Below are 22,171 nucleotides of genomic sequence, written 5' to 3'. Positions count from 1 at the left end.
TCACTGATTATAATCTCTAAATGTGTATTTATGCCAGTCAACTCTAACCATTTAGCCCGAGTTGTATGTGATTCTAGTTCACTATGCTTCGGTGTAAATGATAATCACAAACGCTTAAGAAATAATTCGAACCATTATAATATGAATAAGATAGTTGGTGTAATTCTTACTACATTCACCATCCGCTTAGAACTTAAAACAACCGAAGTCATTCCATTTGTAGCTGTCTACTGCGTTGATTACCCTTCCCACTACAACCTATTTAGTAAAACTCGGGATAACCTCGCACATAGAGACCCTTCTACGTACATTGATATAGAACCGATGTGACATTGACTCTTACTTCTAAAAGAGAGGGCTTTTCACAACATGATCGGTGTGACCTCATCTCTCGGCCATCGTGCTTGCAGTTATCACTAGAAGTGGACATATGTAAAGAGGAAGACGGACAACAGCAATATCCTATTTTACATGGTTTTACCTACTAAGTCAACACCTCGTTTGAATGCGATGGTTTTTAATACAGGCCGACCTGGTCCGTACAGCCGTGCAAGTATAATTTAGGACGTCTTTTCGCCGACCTGCTTTGAGTGATTAGTTAGGACCATTACTAAATGGGTTTAACATTATTCTTTGTTTGACCCTGTTGGATGAGTTCACTGAATCAAGAATACGTACACAAAAATGACTGCTACTTTCAAAATCTGATGCAAAAGGTACTCGCTGTTTCGATCTTTAAGAGTTCTTCAGGTAGGTGTGGACCTGAGATTTCAGAGATCAAACCTACAGCAGCTTCAGATGGAATAAAATCAGTTGTTTCGAAACTCAAGGTGGAGAGTAAATGGAGTACGAATTACATCAACTATGTCAACTATTCATTGAAGGAGGAGCTCTTCTTATTAGAATACACTACTCTGTATTAATTGATGAACGAAAAGTCACAATTCTCCAATAATTTTATTTTTAATACACGAGGCCTTTCAGCATCAAAGATGCCATCCAATTTAAATATTTATATTATTCAAATTGTTGTTTACACCTGACGATAGCATTTTTGATGCTGAAAGGCCTCGTGTATTAAAAATAAAATTATTGGAGAATTGTGACTTTTCGTTCATCAATTAATACAAAGTATATCAACTATGTTTACCTTTCCCACTAAAAAGGCTTTGGAGAAGTCCTACCTATTTATGAGTAGAAAATTCCCAATAAATAATCATGTTTTATTGTTTTTTTAATAAGCATTCATTACATTTAATTAACATCGTCTATAACGTTGGTTTCGCATTTTTTATTATATACTACAATCTTTATTTTTCGAATCATATGCATATGACGCCATTACACAGATCAAAACTAATTAATTGTAATACTGTAGTTTACAGCTTATAGTGTTTTTGGTTAATTACCCTGTAATTAATAGCGTTGTACAACGCATTTTTGTAGTAAAATTTACAAAACAAATTTAAACTAGTGTTAAACTTTATATTTCACATTGTGTTGTTAAGTGTTGAAATGTTTCATTATTTTCTCGTAAGATTCGTGATATTAAGGAAAACATTTCCAATTACAAGGAAATAAGGGATTTTATGTATTGATATATGTGTATTGATATTCTGCATTGATATATTGCAGCCATAAAAATGCATGACACAATTTTTATTTTGTGCAATATTCTTAAATCTTAAGACCAACTATGTTTAAAAAATATCATTTCAATAAAAAAGTTCTATTTAAATTCCATTACAACAATGCTTGACATGTTTTCCATTTGGATCGTTGTGAAAAAAGTTCATTATAACTGGAAACAGAAAGAGAAGGTAATATATAAATATACAATGTTTGCACGTCACAGGGCGGAATCAAGGCAGTTGTGTGGACAGACGCCGTTCAAACATTCTCCATGTTCGGGGCAATGCTGCTTGTGATTGTCAAAGGAACCTCAGATGTCGGCGGGTTCCTGCAAGTGATACAAAGAAACATCGACAGTCAGCGACTCGAGGGTCCTGAGTAAGTTCGGTTAATTTATTTCTATGCACCAACATAGCTGCATCTAGTTTTCTTGTTGATTTCAAAGTCAGATATTTTATAGTTTCCTTCAGTATATTTCCATTGTTTAGAAAAATAACCAATTAATACATTTTCCTTATGTTTTATCCATTTCTAAAATATTTTGATACTTTTCCTGATTTTCCTTGTAATTGTTTGGATGTGTTCTTTTTCTAGTTTCTATATATATTCTAATTCTTGTTCTCTTTTCTTAATACTTTCAAACATACTGAATTTAATGGATAAATCTTCTTAAATGTATTTGGAAATAAATTACTATGAATATTAAATCTTCTACGAAAAATATTTCGAGCAACATCTTTTTACTATTCTGAATTTTTATAAATTTATCTCTTTCGGAATTTTAGAAAATAATTATGTCATTAACAATCATATTTAGAACAATATATTTTTTTACAATAGGTAATATTTATGTTTGATAGTCTGTAGTTGCCCGTAACTTATTATTTATTCTTCCAATCGAATTACACTAGTAGTTCAATTTAAAAAGTTAAAGAAAGAGTGTTAAACAGTGTAGTCTAAACACAAATAAAATTTACTTATATGATTAAATAACTACCAGTGTTAAAATAAACAACAACAAAAAATCAATAAATAAGAAATACAAGTTAGTTAACAAACAATTAGCAAAATAGAAAAATAGGTGAAGGCTACGCAGTTAATAGTTTAAACAAGCAACAGTAATACATTTTGGATGTGTAACAAAGAAACAAATAACAACAAAGTGATGAAAAAAAACAAAACACAATTTGCCAAAATAAGAAAATTTAACCAGCAACACGCAAGAACAATCATACAATCAACAGTCATTAACAATCATATTTACAACAATATATTTTTTTACAATAGGTAATATTTATGTTTGATAGTCTGCAGTTACCCGTAACTTATTATTTATTCTTCCAATCGAATTACACTAGTAGTTCAATTTAAAAAGTTAAAGAAAGAGTGTTAAACAGTGTAGTCTAAACACAAATAAAATTTACTTATATGATTAAATAACTACCAGTGTTAAAATAAACAATCAACAAAAAATCAATAAATAAGAAATACAAGTTAGTTAACAAACAATTAGCAAAATAGAAAAAATAGGTGAAGGCTACGCAGTTAATAGTTAAAACAAGCAACAGTAATACATTTTGGATGTGTAACAAAGAAACAAATAACAACAAAGTGATGAAAAAATTAACAAACATAATTTGCCAAAATAAGAAAATTTAACCAGCAACACGCAAGAAAAGGTAAATAATAAATACAAAAAACCCGAAAACATTCTTAAATATCTAAATAACTAAAAATAAACATTAACACTTGTAAATACGTTACTATATTTGCTAAATACATACTAGATTGGCGTAAGTGTGTATGTGCGCATGCGCGCGCGCGCGTGTGTGTTTTCGCAAGCAATTTTAAAAATCTGTAGGGGAGCACTCTTAGTGAAAGAATATACTCGTATGTTGTAATATGATGGAGGCATAAAATAGATTTAAAATACAAGTAGGCATTTATTATTTCGATGTCTATGAGATTCAAAAATCAAATTCAAATTTTTACTCGTTCGTGTTTTAGAATTAGCGATCGTAGGAGAATACGTTTCTGGCTCGAATCTAGAAAGCATCTACTTTCGGCCTTTAGAATTTGAATACGGTCAAAGATATTTCTAGTACTATAAGATGAGTTTGCCTTGTTTTCCAGACGAGTACATACACACACAGGACTGAGAAACATCACACTTCTACGACCTTTTTAGCAACGAACAATCTAAAGTGTCTAATCTGACAGTAGAAATTAACTTCTGGTTTAAAGTGCTTACGGTGCCTAAATTTCGTTGTTAAATTTGGCTTCTTTTCCTAATATAGGTAAAATTTACATACAAATGTTGGTTTTCATAATACCTAATACTACCTAATCAAGAATATATATATATATATATATATATATATATATATATATATATAGACATACATAAGTCACAATCGGTAATATATTGAAACTAAATTCAAATATTAGATATTTAATCATCTTATTTCTTTGTTCATTATTTCCTGGTACATTCATTTACTGACCCTGATAAACATATTGAGAAATATCTAAAAACTACACTACAACAATTTTTTAATGTTAACAACTATTTATTTTTATTTTGGCCACATTTTTATAAAAGTAAAGAACAAAATAGAGCATTCTTAAAATAGCTTCTATTTTGTTTTCATAACTTATACAATCATCCAATGGATCAAATTCTTTATCTGTTTGAAAATATTCGTTTACATAGTTATAAATAGTTGCTTCTATCCTTTTATTCCATTATTTTTTACTAAACCAGAACCAAATGTTCTTTTATCTTTTAATCTTTTAGTTGAACAATTTTCAAAATATATTATATGATTGATTTTCTTTATTACGAATACCTTTATTGTTTCTAGGACTAGTCCTTAGGCAGAAAAATGTATAATTTCAATTCGAGAATTTAAAACTTAACCATGTTAAACACTCTTTTCCTAAGGTTTTATCATTATCTACAATTATTTTTAATTTCTTGTTGTTTACAAACATTATAATCTTCTATTGAATAATTTATCAGTTTTCATTAATAGTACCAGAAGAATCTTGCATTACATCAAAATATAATAAATAATAATGTTAAACAGGTAATTATTCTAATATTTCTGGTAGCTCTTCTAATAATGTTAATAATGTCACAAAAGCTAGTTATATTTTATATGGTATTACAACAATAAAGAGTTTGATATCTTCTTTTATATTTTGGTAGATTCGTTTATAGTATTTTTTTTTTTTACTGAGATTTGCCATTGATTTTCTCTTGGGTCCGAAAGTAAGCCAGGAGCGCTATTTTATAATCTACTTATATGTCTGGTTAAAGAAATGTGAAGTAATTATGAAGAATAAAGATTTATATATCTCTTTTTTCCCATCAGAATTAAGAATAATACAGTTTTTGTGCAGATGGAGCCTAGATGTGACCACTAGACACACTGTGTGGGGACTTGTCATCGGCGGCTGTGTCGGATGGCTGCAGACTAACGCTGTAGGACAAACAATGATCCAGCGGTATCTGGCCCTGCCAACCAAACGTCAGGCTGTCCAGTAATATTTAGTTAATGTATTTTCCAATATTTTTGCAATTTCTAGTATAAATAAAACAGTGGTCTTGTTGCTCAAAATCGAGCTATTGTGTACGTATACATTGATAACAACACAGCCATTATTTTGCAATATTATTCAGGATACTAGGATAAATCTTTATAAATCCAATAAAGCAGTAGGCCTGTACTTATCTGACTAACTATATACTGAGACACTGATTATAATATTTTAGCCATATTTTAAAAACAGTTTTAGAGCTCTACATTTTTATTGGGTGATTTCGATTTCGAGCAACAGATCTACTATTAAGTTATTAATAACAAAACACTTATAATTCGGAAAACAAAATATTATCAGTTAAATTCTATTTGTTCAGTTGAAATAAGATTGAGTTCGACATAATTAATTCGAATGGTTTTTATTACTCAATGTATGCTTATATGATATAAATTAATGTATTAAATAGTATATGCTAGTCTGACACATTTCAAAGTTATACGAATAACACTATTTTTTGCACTATAATTATGGTTATGTTAGGGCGTTGTATAAGAAAAATTTTACATTAACTTTTGTGTTAATACAATCACGATGACGTCTTATTCAAATAAAAAGTGTATCGTTAATAAACAAATGTTTCGTTTTCTACAAAAAATCTGTTTCAATTTTCACATAAATGTTTGAAAATTTCACAATATTTTCCAAAAATCATCTACAAATAAATAACAAAATCACGTTCTATTTATGTTATTTCTGTGTTACAAAACAACGCTAAGAATATACTAGCACAAATTTAGTAGTTAAGTTTTTTTTTGCTATTTCCTGTTTTATATAACCTCTGTATTTTCTTTAACGCTTACTATCAAGTCTTAACCTCCATCGTAGTCGCAAGGGTTAAGCTTGCGGTTACCGAGAGGTTCCCAAAGGAATCATTAAAAATTTGAAAATAAAAAATCTATTTGAACATTTTACATTCAAAAACTCTTGGTATAGTTACATAGTTAAGAACGTAACTGGTGTAGAAAGAGATCCTCCTATAAACGTCATGATATGGTAACGTGTTACTTCTTTTAGCCAATGAGCTTACGATGGTCATGGTCTATGAAAGCTATCCAATGGCATGTTTATAAGTGATGGATGTGAACATGAAATTATGTTTCTGGTCATACTAAAATGGATGTTATGATTGCAGAGCTGTTTGGATATTTGTGTTTGGATCTACGAGCCTAGTAGTGTTGTGTTCGTACAGTGGGTTGCTGATCCATGCGAAATACTTCGACTGCGATCCCCTCACCACTCAGGTATTGTACTATGCACACTTAGTGTCGTGGCGCCCTTTCTCCCCAAACAGTCTTATCATTTCCAACCCTCTTATTTTAATCCAAACCTTTTTACTGTCTGCACTTACTTTTGTATATTGTTTACAATGAAAACAATATCTCTTATGTAGATTACCGTCAAATTCTAAAACTTAATGTCTTTTAAAGAGCTTCAAAGCTACGCCATTGCGTATGTAAAAACATTCACAAGAGATACTCTAGAGACAGACGCCTCTTATATCATCATTCTACCTCCCATGAGCCCAATATTCAATACCACATCGGCTATGGATAGATGCTGTTAAAAACATATCTGTATAAACCAATTATATGAAGGTGAAAAACATAGTGTCTGATGGCAAAAATATCGTGACACTGAATAAATGTTATGATGATTAGCGAAATACAATCTGTATATTTCATACTATTTCATAACATATTATGATCGGTCAAATAGTTTCTGAGTCTATCAATGTCATATATAAGAACATCCTCTTTTCTATATATATATATATATATATATATAGAAGAATATTTGTTTTACATTACGTAATAAAATATAACATTATGGTATAGTACAACATGAAACGTTGTTATTTTTATGTTTTATTAGGTCTAAGAATTGATACATGAGATTTTCCTTGAAAATACAACTTCCTATATTTCGTTGATGTTTCAGTTAGCCAAAGCCAAGGATCAGCTGTTACCATTGCTAGTCATGGATACTCTTGGGTCTATTCCTGGCCTGCCTGGTCTCTTTGTTGCTGGTGTCTTCAGTGCGGCTCTCAGGTACACATACATGTTCACTGCGCTCAGTGCGTGTACGCAAGATTTTTTACATACATCCTTCCAGAACTGTTTGTATCCAATATTACAAACAATTTCACAATTTTTTTATATTTTATATTTATATATAAAAATATTTTTTTTACATGAAGTCTAGATGAAAACTATAGTATGCTTGTTACGCAATATACCATGATAACATAATTCTCACTGAAGTAGATAAATATGCAAATGTTTTAGTTCGATGTCCACTGGATTAAACTCGATGTCGGCTGTCGCGTTGGAAGATTTCTACAAATCGTACATAGACTCCAGTCCCAGCAAGAGACACAGTAACCTCCTGGTCCGCAGTGTAGTAGTTGTCGTGGGTGTCGTGTGTGTACTCATGGTCTACATAGTCGAGAGATTGGGATCAGTTCTTCAGGTACATATTTGCCCTTAAAACAGTATTGCATTACACAAAGAAGCTTGATTTTGCAGTAAAAACACGTTTCTAAAACTAGTGGGAAACAATAAATACTTTAAAAATGTGAGCAAGAACAAGGCCGTAGATAGAAGTATGTTTCTTACATTTTCAAAACACTAAGTATGATATATAACATTGATCATGACTTATGTAATTGGCAAAGAAAACTCCAACCACATTTTTCAATTAATTGCTAGCTGTTTCCTGCGACTACGCACGCTTTTTGTAAGCTTTGCCCGTGTATGAACACTTCTGGTACTTTTATCTTTTGCAGCGCCGCCTGGTGGCGAGTTACATCAGTGGGCGTAGTATATAAACCTTCTCCGTGGAAATATAAATAAATAAATAAATGTTTTATTGCGTTAGACAATATAACACTGTATGGCAATCGTCATTATATTTGTTTAAACTAAAAATTTTCCACTCATTCTTACATCTCAATCCCTTTTAGACATACATTGTCAACATTTATTCATTCCCAATCATTCGAATTGTCCCACTCTTTCACCTAATCAGTCTTCCAATTCGGTGGTCTCCCAATGGTGTGCCATGGACTCGTCTGTGCTGTAGAATGCTTTTGCAATCAACGCAGTTTTCAGACGGGTTTTAAATGCTTTGAGCATTGGGGCATTTTTGATTGAATTTGGAAATTTGTTGACGAATTGAACTCCCGCCTGTGACGGTAAACGTTCATGAACTGCCGTTCTGTGTCTCCCAGTTCGGTAGTTCTCCCTGCCCCTTGTTGCGTAAGAGTGTATGTTACTACCTCTTATGGTTTCGCATTTTGACATGAAGAAAAGGCATGTCTCTAATACGTAGAGGCAGGGTAGTGTCAACAGTTTCAGATTTTTGAATGCTGGCTTACACGACTCTCTCCTTTGCAGCTTGGCAATGATTCTGACTGCTCTTTTTTGCAGTATGAAGATTCTGGAAACATTTGTTTTTGAGCAACCCCCCCACAAAACCAATCCATAGGAGAGGTGTGGGTAGATTAGTCCATAGTACGCCGTCATCAGCACCTGAGTCGGGCAATACTCGGACAGTCTCCTCAAAACATAAATGCCTGAGGATACCTTGGAACAAACGCTGTCTACATGAAAATCCCATGTCAACCATTGATCGAGGTGTATTCCAAGGAATTTTGTTGAGTAGACTTCTTCGATCTCAGTCTCATTCAACATGACAGTGGGACTAGAGCCTGAGTTCGTTTGTCGCAGGCAAAATTGAATGAATGTTGATTTCGTTGGGTTTGTTCTGAGGTTGAGTTCATTGAAATGCTGGATCGCATTGTTGAGTTCAATGAATGTAATCTCTTCGAGTTCTGTTTTTGAATTCGCTTTGAAGCATAGAGTCGTGTCATCGGCATACTGGACGAGTTGTCCGCGGCTTACCGATGAACCAACATCATTGACGTAGATCAAAAAGAGTAGAGGACTCAGGATGGAGCCCTGGGGAACTCCATAATAAAGCCCTCTCCCTTCAGATCGAACGTCTGAAATTCCAACAAATTGTTTTCTATCACTAAGGTACGATTCGAGCCACTTGAGTGGCATTCCTCGCACCCCGTAATGTTCCAATTTGAGAATGAGGGAATGGTGGTCAACACAGTCAAATGCTTTCGATAGGTCGAGAAATACACTCAACGTGTCTCCTCGATCTTCCATTCCTTCTACTATCATGTCGACCAGACGAACGATTGCGTCAGTTGTTGACTTTCCACTTCGGAACCCGAATTGGTTTGCTGATAGTAGGTTGTGTTTTACAAAAAAATTCACACATCGAGTGAAAAAAACTTTTTCAAAAATTTTGCTGAAGACCGGCAGCATTGAAATTGGGCGATAATTTTGAGTTGAAAGGGGGTCGCCCTTCTTAAAAATTGGGGTAACTTTCGCAATTTTGAGAGAGGGTGGAAACGTTCCCGAGTGAAAAGAGAGATTAATCAAATGCTCGAGTGGCCTCAACAAATGCTTGGAGCACAGTTTTAGAAGCCACGTTGAGACATAGTTTGAATCATTCGATTTTTTTCGAAGAGAGTTAGTTCTCTTATCACTCTGGCGATCTCCTCCTCTGTGACCGGGGTCAGAGCCATTGAGGCTGCTGGACTTGGTATCAATGATAGGGATTTTTGGTTCTGATGCGGACTAAGTCCTTGGTATACATATACAAACACATTTTCATAATGATCGGTCAAATAGTTTCAATCAATGTCTTGTATACAAACATCCTTATATGTATAATTTCAATAAACATTGAATCACAAAAAGTACTTGCTCCGCCGGGACTCGAACCCGGATCTCTCACTTGCCGGGTGAATGTGCTACCATTACACCACAGAGTCCTTACTTTTTACGATTCAATTATTTTGTATTTGGCCGTATCTGTCACATATTATGCGTTTTTAAATAACCAAACTAACATATGATCGGAAGACCAAACACCTGTCAAATGACTTTTGTTTACATTTATTAAATTTGTATAAGTGGCAATAGCCTAACTTAATTTTGTACTTTGTGGCAATAGCAAGTACAGTAGGCTACTTTTTGTGATTAAATGTTTATTGAAATTAAATTAGGCTATTGCCACTTATTCAAATTATATATATATATATATTATATATATAATATATATATATATATATATATAATTAAGAATTATATAAGTAATGTTGCTACTCGTATATATACTGTATATATATATATATATATATATATATATATACAGTATATATACGAGTAGCAACATTACTTATATATATATATATATATATAATTCTTAATTGTATGCCATTAGTACTACAGACTTTCTGCTCTATTTTATGAGTTTTTTTTTCTATTTTGCTCGTATAATAGTACAGGTTACTATCATACTACTCTAAATGATAAGTGCTCTGTTTCAGCTAGCAATCAGCTTAAGTGCAATACCCAGTGGACCTTCAATTGGAATTTTCACCATGGGAATGTTTATTCCCCAGATAAACTCTACTGTAAGTGAAAATTAATTCATATTATGCATAGCATTTTATAGCAGAACAAGTTTGGCAGTGTAGTCTGTATTGCTACTCAATGTTGCTATGTATTTTCACGGCAAAGTAAACCATTTGTTGTAATTACCACACCCTTCAGAAACAGCAGTTAAGGAATACTTACTTACTTACTTTGTTTACTCTATGTGTTAACTGGTTAGACTCTAAAAGTTTGACCTCCTATGAATAAACCAACCTTTGGTGGACGGGATAAGAGACAAACCTCTGCATATTACCGAAATAATGGCAAACCTCTGCGCCGCCTTCTCCGCGTGGTTCAGAGGACTCCGAAGACACCAATTCCACTCTGTAAACTATCAGAAAGATAAGGAATTGACCCCTTAACTCTCAATAAAAAATTCAGCATGACTCCCCCATTCAACAACATCCCTACTGAGGCAAAACAAAATCAATGGCAGCATAACACCTTCTCTTTTGATAAATCTTTCGACGTTTCGCTTTATATTTCAAATAACGACGTCCAGGTGGAGATGACTAAATGATCTTGGCAGCTAAAACCTCCTCACAGGCTATAAAACTTAAAAAAAAAACAAACATCTCCTAGAAATGGGTAAATTTAATGTGACAAAGTGTAATGGATCCCTATAAAAGGACTCCAATGGTCTGTCATGTTATTACAGAAGGAATGTCAGTATCTCAGTCAGTTTGTTTGTTTTTTAATTTAAACATTAGGATTTTTCACGTATTCTGATCATATTTTCAGTTATAGACCCTTGTGCCAAACTGGATAACGTCTACTAATTTTTTACTCAATTATATAATAATGGATCCATTATAATCCATTATAATGGATCTGAAGTCGATCACTGATTTTACGGCAATGTACAAGTTACTTATATCATTATAAATAACCTCTCATTTTATGATATCGGAGGTCAAGATTAAGGGAAATTACGTCGGGCAAGATATTTTTTATTTCATAGATTCCAGGCTAACCTTGCCTTGAAAGTTAAGCAGCGTTGTTTCCAAATCTAAAAATAATTTAGGTCTTATGATTGACTTGTCCGAATTTTCAAGAACAAAGATTTAATGTCTGAAGCTTTACACTTTCTGGTACATGTAACAAGGCTACGCCGATATACCAACTGAGCAGAGGAAATTTAAGTTGCCTCTGTCAGAAAGTTTCCAGAACTGTTTGGAATATATGTGCATAAGGTCTTCGAGTTCTCTCTGTTCTGTTTTAGTTTCTCGAGGTTCTGCGTGGTCACTATATATAAGCAGAAAATGTAGGTTTAATACTTGTGGATTTTAATTTCATGTGAGTTCATTTGTCACATTTTTGGAGAATATCACCCAATAATTAGCTGTAATGGCATCACACACACTGTTAATAATTTAATTTTTTCATAATGATCAGAGAATATTGAGTTATTATGTTCTAGTTCTAGTATTATGTACTAGTTGTTTATAATGTATATAATATGATTCGTTTATCTTTATTTGGACGTCAGGGCTGTTTTTGATAATTATTTTCGACAGTATTACTGATCAGCTGAAACTGGCAGTGAACGAACCTGTTATGTGTAGGAGTGAGTGAAACTTTACTAAAAATGTAACTATCATCATTCCATAAAATGTATTGATATAGTAAATTATATTTACAATGATGAAATATTATGTTTCAGGGAGCACTAATTGGGGGTTTCTCGAGCTTAGCGTTCATGTCTTGGTTAGTCATAGGTGCACAATATGCTATTGCGCAAGGAAAATTGAGATTTGAACCTAAAGCAGTAATATCTACTGGATGTGATTACGCCTTTAATGCCACAGCAAAAGCTGTGATAATCGAGTAAGTAAATTTTACTAAGCAATGAAAAATAGACTTGTAATAGGCCTAACTAAAATGTTCTTAAATATAGAAAGTGCCTGTATACTTTATTGTTGCAGAATAGTATCTCATTTCTGACCTCTCCGTTTACAGTGTATACAAAAGTATGAGAGTTTTTTTTATTTTTATATAGTTTTTCAGAGTTTACATACAATATTTATTGCACCTTACTTAAATTATACACTGATACTTTGATCTGGCGAATATGTTTTGAATTGCCAAATTCAGCCAACTCATCTTACAGTTAGTATTACGCAGTGTTACTATTTAACTTTATAAACATTTACCTACTTCTCATTTTACTAGATTCTTCTATCCCGATGCTGGATGTGTGGACGGTCGTAAAATGGTCTGGACATTGGTAGTTCAAACACAAATGTCCAGCAGTTATAATAGATTAAGATTGGAGATGAAGGGCGAATGTACACAAGCAACTTACCTGCCTAAAACAGACACCACACTATAAGTATTAAAGCCGAAAAATAAAAAAAGGAAATAGTGCTTTAGGAAAGAGAGTAAAGTATGTAGAGGAAGGAAAGAGTTACACAAATAGAATCAGAATTAGTTCGGTTTCATCATACAAAAAGTGATGAAAAATTAAACTTCATAGTTTGAATGCTTAAAACATTGATTCGTAATTTACAAAATATTCTCGGTTTAATGACTATATACTAACTAGATTTTGCTTGTGGCAGACACAAAAGACAATTTATAAATTTCTGTATCTGTTTGTAACCTCACTGTTTTGCGGAAATAGAGGTAATAGCTTAGCAACATGAAACATACGTAATTTAGCGAGCGGTTATTATGATTGTTATATCGTATTTATATGCTACTAGCGGACCCGACAGACTTTGTCCTGTCAAAAAGATTTGTAATGTGGCAGTTGTTTGTTCCTACCTATTTTATAGTCGGGGCAAAAAATTCTCCTGAACATAACCGTCACCCTGGTGATAGGGCGTCGTGAATAAAAAATAATTAAATAAAACATATATAAGCATTTAAAAGTTAATCGCTTTATTGTTAATCATGTGAATCATAATTATTAACATATTTCTCTTTATATATACCTTCCTTGTACTTCAACGAATATTTTACAAAAATAATTATCCGAATCGGTCCAGGAAGTCCAAGGAAGGTTTATTTATAAATAGAAAGATCGAAAGCGTCTCTCGGAAGGAATTAGAATTTTGAAAAGTAATGGTAATAACTATGTTTCATTGGCCAAATCAAAGTGTTAGTAAACAGCTGACACAGTTACCTGAATTTTATCAAAGGAACTGAAACATTGGTTTAGATTCAGATTTTATAAAATATATGGTTACAGTCCTGATCAGTATTGTAATGAATATAGCAAGAACAACACTTTACTACCTAACTTATTCTCCAGATTGTGCCAGTGACAAATTTAAAAGACCTGATGCATTGGAAATTGTATGTAAAACTGCCACATTACAAATCTGTTTGACAGGACGATGTCTGTCAGGTCCGCTAGTAATTTATATTAATAAATGTATATTGTAATTAATAAATGTCAAATTAAATTTAGTACTGTTCTTCATACAGATATTGTTGAACCTATACATAGTCGGTCAGTATTTTGTATATGTATTGCATACGAAACGGAATTAAAGCGGTACTCCACCATGACGCTATCCCATAGGATTGGTCCAACAATTGTTCGATATACAAGTTATAAGAGTATACTGAATACAGTAAAATGATAGTAAAACAATAATTATATTAGTTATATTATTTCAGTGAGACACAAGAGGTTTGGCCGCTGTTCCGACTGTCGTACATGTGGTACACTCTGGTGGGAGCGAGCGTCTCCATCGTTGTGGCTGTCATTGTCAGCTTGATCTTCTCCTCAGGCCAAACTGAGGACTTGCCACATAAACTTTTTTCTCCGGTGATACACAAATACCTTTCGCCTCCAAAAGAAAAAGTAAGCTAAAAATATGGTTGTAAGCAGCTGAGTTAAGTTTTATACAAAATGCTAAGATTTTTAATTTTGAATCTACAGCAGTTATTAGTTCGTTTACTGAAGATTCTAAGTCGATTAAAACAGCGAGATTGCTCTTTTTTAAGACTCAAACTATAACCATGAAATAGTACAGTTTATAAAGATAATTCATGAAACCAAATAAATAAAATAGTTTATGACCTACACCTGATTTCTGTCTCCTTGTAAAGTGGGAAACTTGTGGCTGTACAAGAAATATTATTTTAATATTAAAGACTCTCTGTTGATTTGATAATGTCCCTATTACTATTTAGAAGCTAACCATTTACCCATTAGCTCAAATAATTCTCAAGAAAAATATTTTCTTTTAAAGAAAAAAGAAGTTCCAGTCACAAAAAGAAAAGAAGAACACCGTTAAAGGGAGTAAAGTGGGAGAGGCAGAGAGAGCTTGGCGGTTTACATGATCTGGTATTTCGTGTACTACGGAGAGAAAGATAGAGAGGGATTGTGGATGTCGATGTACGAGTATAACTGTAGCAAGCCCCACACTGTATTCACTATCGCATCTTTACGTCTCGTATGGTCTTCTTAAGTTGAAGGATGAGTGTTATCTCATTGATAATATTGAAACTAATGTTACATGTTGAATATTCTAATCTTTGGTATAATTTAATATCTAGATTCACTGAAAAAAGGAGAATTCAGTACAGAGAACTAAAAATGATCAATGGAATATACAATCTTATACTAAATAAAAGTTTCAATAAATCAAACGTTTTTAAATCCAACTATTGTACTCGTGTGTTAAGCTTTCAATAGCAACGAAGTTACTGAGCGATCCTTGACTTGACACTAAAAGCACTACGAATTACACATTTCACCAAAAACATAGAGAATAGTGGTATGAAATATTATTTATTGAAGTGACCAATATACTTTTGGTGGGCTATCGATGTATGTTTTGCATGGGAGAAAGCCATTCATTTCGAGTAACGGAACTTAATGTCACGCTTGTTCGCTCTGTAGCCGCTAGGGGTGGATCTATCGCGGCCATTTTGATGTCAGGTAGGGTGTTTCTCCGTTCAGTGGCTATACAGGCGTGCTAGTGAGTGGTTGCTGTCACTCTTTGTTACGGTGAATATTTCTTTTGGCGGGCTATGTATGGATGTATGTTTTACGCGGGAAAAGAATTTTCGTTTTGCTTCACGCGTGTTTATAATTTCCAGATGCTTTCAAATTATAATGACAAATTTACCGAAACGTAAACAAACCGTTGTACGAACATCTAATCTGAACTAATAAAAGTTGATGTAAATGACAAATCTGTTAGGAGCGATTAAAAGCGAAATGTAAACCACAGCAACAAAAACATTATGTTTAATAAGGAAAATAACGAAACGCATCTCTAATCAAGTACTGTTTTACAATAATTTGTTTTCTAACTGTTCGATCAGTTTTCTCGTATATTATTGACGTTAATGTCGCAACGTCTAGATCTATCCCTGCTTCTGCAGACTTTTTTTGGTTAAGAAATTATTCAGGTTAGGTTACTGCTCGAACTTAAAAGCTGTCAAAATTTTCAAAATCAATTTACACTCTGCTATTAGTTGACTTTAACACACTAATAAACTTCCAATGCCAAACAATTGTTGCTAAAGACTAAAATGTATTGTAAAATACTGATTTTAATAAATCTACGAACTACTGATTTATTTATTAATAAATTCAACGTAAAATTAATTAACTTAATGCATCATTTAATAGCAGTATTTAGATCTCATTGAAATCTAAATTGAATTTCAGCACAGTTAATATTAATTCCTATTCCACTTCACTACTAGTTTCGTCCTGACAATGCTCAAAAAAGGATTAAAAATAAATTGATTAAATCTTTTCTAGGTAACAAAGCTGTAGTGTAATTTAATCCAGGAAGAAAATGAGTCTTTCTCTTGATTATACTATAACCTTTACTCAATTACATTAGAACTTACCTTACATTCACATGAAAAATAAACCACGTAAAGCAGATTTTAATACAAATTTAGCTAAAGAAACGTTAAAGTCATTACTTTTCAAATGATAAATTAAATTTAAGAGTGTCATACAATAAAAACGTAAGTACAACGGGGTGTGAAACAGCAATGTACGCTGTGTTTACAAGATATTTAGCAATTTTTATTTACTTTAATTTTATTCCAGAATTTTTATTTCTTATTTCAGTTATTATAAACTCATAATTTGATTTGTAGAACACAATGACAATGAAAATAAAGTCATTATTTCAGAAATACAAGATTGTAGTGAAATTGATACTGGCCAAATTGTAGAAACTAATGTAAAAGATAGTTAAGAAAATTTATAAATATTTATTACTTTAATATTCAGAAATTAGTGATCTTTGTAATGTACCAAATGTAAAAAATTATTACAAAAATATGTATAAAATTAATTAAAATAAAAAAACATGTTATGTTAAGTAATTGAGTCTCTCAAATTATTTTAAAATATAAAAAATAACTATTTAGTAATTGCTAACGCACTTTTTTCAAGATACATGTTCACAGCTCGTTATAAGAAGTAGTCACTTCTGTTGGTCAATCCCACAACTGCTTTTCATTTTGGTATATTTATTTAATTTTTGCATTTGTAATTTATACTAATACCATATATTTTTAACAATATTCTATATTTTTATATTTTATTCTTATTAGAAATTTGTCCCTATAGTTTTAGAGTACGGTATGGTAATGAAGCCTTTTATTACATTATTTTCTTAATAACCACTTCAGGAAATAGTCTAAAAAATATCTACTATAATTTATTGCTTTAAAAGACATTTAATCAATATCTAATAAAATACATGTGTGGAAATTGTGAATTTCATTTTATTTATTTAAACTGTTTGCTCTTGTTGTAGGAGAGGAAACATGAAATTCCGATCATCAGTATTATTACTGCAGACAACAGCTGAAACCATTATTTTACATGCAATATCTGTGGAGGATATAGAAGACTGTGGAGTTTATAGAACTTATTTGATATTAATAATATTAGTATTAGTTTTACTTAAGACTTCAACATTAAAGGCTAAAATATTAAATATAATGACACAAAATTATAATAGGATGTTGAACTAAGATAATTATCAGACAAATATTGTTTAATGAGGCACCTCTTCTGATAAATGTACAAAATTGTATCTATGTTATGAAATTAATTATTGATTGTTAATTGTATACAATATACTCTTTGTTGTATTATAATGTAATAACGATTTGTAACAACTTCTTTTCATTTAAACCTTTTCGTCATTAAGGCAATATTGTAAACACCCAATAGACAGGCACACAGGACTAATGCTCCCTATATCAGTAATAAATTATAAAAGGTATATAAAATCCAAATTGGTCATGGGTCTGCTTTTATTAGTTTCCTCGATTTTTGACCGAACGATCCAAACATAAAATTACTTTCAACTAAGAGGATCATTGGCCGTTGGATTCGTGGTCGTAAGTGGGATAATGCGATGTAAACAGACCGTTTTATTTTAAGATACGATTACCTAAATACATAACCTGAATGGTTCGTTGGGTCAGTAATCCAACATTTCTTAGAAATTATTAGTTACTAATATTTTGTGTTAGGGTAATGATCCTATTTCTATAATACCCAACTAAAAATCAGATATTTCATAACAAAGTTATTTATTTACAATCTGTTCAATTTAAGAAGAACAATAAATAAATGTTATATACAGAAACAACATTGACAATCAAAACGGAGTTAGATGTGAACTATTGTTAAAACTAACGTAATTGATTCAAGGGCTTTAAAGGTATAGTAGTTCCAGGATAGCAGATCGGTGAAGGTTCTTCACATTATTATAATTATCAAATATATTTACTGCAAGGTGGTTTGGGCGATCTAAAATCTTGAAAGATAATTTAGACTATTTAATTTGCCTGTTGGATTATTCAAATCTGGATGTAAAGTTTTATCCCATACACGCCAAGGGGCTTTTGCAAAATTTTCTTAACAATTTTGATTGAACCCGTTGAATTATATCCAAATTTGAATTGCTTGCTGTGCCCAATTACTGCATACTATATGCCCATGCAGGTTTTAGGATAGTTGTATATAATAGTAACTTGTTCTTCAAACAAAGTTTTGTTTTATGTTTGACTAGCTAAATCAATTTATTTGCTTTTAAGTTAAGCTTCGTTCAAATGTGAGATTTCCATGTAAGCCTTCTGTCTAAGCGCATGCCTAGATAATTTACTTCAGTTAGGCTACTTCGGTAAATGAACGATAATCAATGTGAATGGAGGACAAGGAGCATTTAACGCAACGAAATGTATTTTGACAATATGATTTAGTATACCCATAACGTTGGCAACGTTTACATTGAAATACCTCCTTCCTTTTATTAGATGGTTTAAATAAAACTTTAGTGTTTAGTAAATAATGAATTAAAAAAATGTCTTTATTACGATCGCAAGGATCAAAATTAAAGGAAAAACAGAGACAATGGTTTCTCTGTAACTCTATTCTTACAATGACCTGATTTTCGAGTTTTATTCAATCGCTATTTTTGGGTCTTTATAGAAATTTGCAATAATGTCAATAGAAATCATGTTATGTTCTTCAGCATAACTCTATATACACGTTGGTAAGTATGGAACCTGACGTTTCTAGTCTGTAAGTACTTTGACTATTTTCTGGTAAGCGTCCGGGGATGATAAAAAACGTTTTATTGTCTTGATTGAGAGACTTGCACGAATTCTCGGTTTTACATAAGATTGTATCGGGGGCTTTGGTCATCGGTGAAACATTTGTCACTCCTGGCAAAAACGTGGAGGTGGCTTTGAATCTTTTATTGGGATGTTAGCCATGGCATCTTAATTCATTGAATTTTCTTTGATGGAGGATAGTAATTCATGACTAAAATTGAATTGAATTGGATCACAATTTTTTGCTCCATGCTGGCGAAAATGTGATATTTTTTATGTTTCTTTACTTAAATTTTTGCCAATTATCTGATTCATTATTAGAAATGTTATCCATCCAATGATTCGTACTGATTCTATTCCAATACTTTAGAGTTCTTTCTTAATGAGGAAATATAACCATGATCACGTTCATAGAGTTCTGTTCCATAATGGAAGAAAGACAAATAACCAATCAAGTTCTTAGCCTAAACAATAACTACACTGAATATATCAAACCAAGGAATGGCCATAATTAAAACTAAACTAACACAATAACTTTACGTTCTTAATTCATTATGCATTATAGAATCAGAATACAAATATGTACAACATAAATAAAATACAACAAATAATCAGATGATTTTTACTGTGTATATCCCACTACTCTCTCGATAATAGAAGACTTCAAAAAAAAGATAATGAAAAGATAATATTACTCCACTGTGACAGACATGCGTCCTGAATCCTGCATTCTAATGAATTATTGCCTTCTTCCATATAAAGTAAAGATGTCTTATTTTACCAGGCGAAGGTAGGGCTAAATAACTCTCTTCCTGATACAACATGGGACCAAGAGCTTAAAGGTGACTTCCGAACAAGCACCAACGGTAGGAGAGGCGGACTGGATCGGTTGTAGACCCAATCCAAAGATAGAGCCTTCACGCCAGAGGCCTTTCAGGCGACTTCCTTCTTCGAAACAGGAACATGCCTTGGACACACATACACTGATTGTTAGATCCTATGGGTGGCATGGATCCAATTTATGTTTTTAGACTGATAATATAAGACTTAAAATTAGTATTAATGTTATTTAGTTGTATATTCGTTAAATACAGTTTTCCTTATTGGATAGAAAATATGCCGAGACTACTCACACGGCTGTACGGGTCCAATGTACTCGCTTCTCTGTGTTATACTGGGCCAAGATGAGCAAATATGAATATTATATATACTTATTAAAGTTATAAGACTTTCAATAACGAGTTAAGCTAATGTACAATAACGGTCTAGCTATAATAGGCCTACATGTACCTAGTTAAGAAAAGAACGCCAAGGTAAACTTCGGACACTCATGGTAGTTTATGGTATTTTCTATTGTCTTACTGTACTACGGGTTTGTCATGTTCAGACTTGTACTGAAAATCGATGAGCGAACCCACATGACACTCGAAAAGAAATCTTATTATTTTACTTAAGTGAACTGAATGTACGAAGAAACATTCCATGTTTAGTTAAAACGTTAAAAGTATAATGATTGGGACTCGGTTATCCAATATGTATATAGATTATAAGCATATACTTTTTCTGTGAGCAAATGTTGACCCACTTTAGTGGGCACATTGCCTGAAAATGATATTTTATTTTATTTCTGAACCATTTTTAAATTGAATTATCACACTAACTCAGAACTTACGTAAGTAAATTTTTACTACTCAGCTTTCGTGTATATTTAAATCTTTTATTGAAACATCATAAAACCGTAAATTAAACGTCTTAATAACAATGCAGGTTACAATACAAAAATACACCCGTCGACTCTCAAAATCCACTCAGTCTGGTAACCTTTAAGGAAAAGTTATTACGGTGAATTATACTATTAAACCAAAAACTTGGAAACCCGTGTACAAAATTGTTCACATTGATAACTTCCCTCAGACTAAGCTTATTTTTCTTACCTCAACGTCCTCTAAACGTGGACGTATCAATGATACAGTTTAACCGTCTAACTACTGGTAATTTTTCCTAACACGCTAGGTGTGGTTTATAAGTTTTAAACTATTAAAAGAACTTGCAAATCATAAAATAACACAAATCAAGGTGTTTTTAAAAATAGTAAAGGTATAGAACTAAATTTTATTTAATATATAAAGAAAGAATAATTTGTAATAGTTGTTAATTTTTCTGTCAACAAATATTGATCTACGTCAGTGGGCACACTGCCCAAAAATGATTTTTTATTTTCATTCTGAATAGTTATTAAATCAAATTTCATACGTACTCAGAACTTCCGTAATGAATTTTTATTATTTAGATTTAGTGTCCTTTTAAAATTTTTATTGATGAAACATCATAAAACCGTAAATTATGAGTCTTGATACCAATGAAGATTATAAAATAAACACACCCGTTGTCTAACATTTTAACCGTGACTTTAAAACAACCGGTAACTTACAAACTGGTCTTATTCAAACGAGACCCCGAGATTTGACGCTCAATTTCCACTCAGTGTGGCCACATTTTATTGAAAATTATTACGATAAAATATCCTATTTAAGTAAACAACTTGGAAATCGTATAATTTTATGGTGCGTTACCTCAAAGGCATTCTCCATCGTGTTGCTCCACTCTAGATACAGATAGGAATGGTTAAAACCATTTTGATTTCATGGACGTTTCGTAGAATAAATCTATTGGCCGATAAAAATGTTCGTAAGGAAATTTAGACAATGAAACACAGGCAGCAGTCATATACTCGTAAATTGTCAGTGCCATATCTTTATCCCTTTCAACTCTTACCAATGACCGGGTTGCTGCATATAACGACTAACTTTTTGTATCGGTGCATTGAGAGAGGTGGTAAGAACTCTGCCACGCGA

At 32.3% G+C, this 22,171-nt stretch overlaps 1 protein-coding gene across 1 annotated transcript in view; it reads left to right on the top strand.

Annotated features, from left to right (window-relative positions):
- The window catches only part of LOC124360482 (sodium-coupled monocarboxylate transporter 1-like), a 42,061-nt gene extending 24,180 nt beyond the window's left edge, over positions 1–17,881 (top strand). Inside the window, exons 7-15 of the mRNA XM_046814149.1 lie at positions 1,856–2,010; positions 5,038–5,178; positions 6,371–6,479; positions 7,177–7,286; positions 7,524–7,707; positions 10,646–10,732; positions 12,418–12,581; positions 14,382–14,568; positions 17,504–17,881. Of these exons, the coding sequence (XP_046670105.1) occupies positions 1,856–2,010; positions 5,038–5,178; positions 6,371–6,479; positions 7,177–7,286; positions 7,524–7,707; positions 10,646–10,732; positions 12,418–12,581; positions 14,382–14,568; positions 17,504–17,557 (1,191 nt within the window). The 3' untranslated portion in view covers positions 17,558–17,881. The remainder of the gene's footprint in view (positions 1–1,855; positions 2,011–5,037; positions 5,179–6,370; positions 6,480–7,176; positions 7,287–7,523; positions 7,708–10,645; positions 10,733–12,417; positions 12,582–14,381; positions 14,569–17,503) is intronic.
- The last annotated feature ends 4,290 nt before the right edge of the window (positions 17,882–22,171 follow it).

The sequence above is a fragment of the Homalodisca vitripennis genome, chromosome 4 (assembly GCF_021130785.1).
Source record: "Homalodisca vitripennis isolate AUS2020 chromosome 4, UT_GWSS_2.1, whole genome shotgun sequence".
Lineage (NCBI taxonomy): Eukaryota > Metazoa > Arthropoda > Insecta > Hemiptera > Cicadellidae > Homalodisca > Homalodisca vitripennis.
Note: the sequence above shows the minus strand (reverse complement) of the source record. Positions and strands in the feature narration are given on the sequence as shown.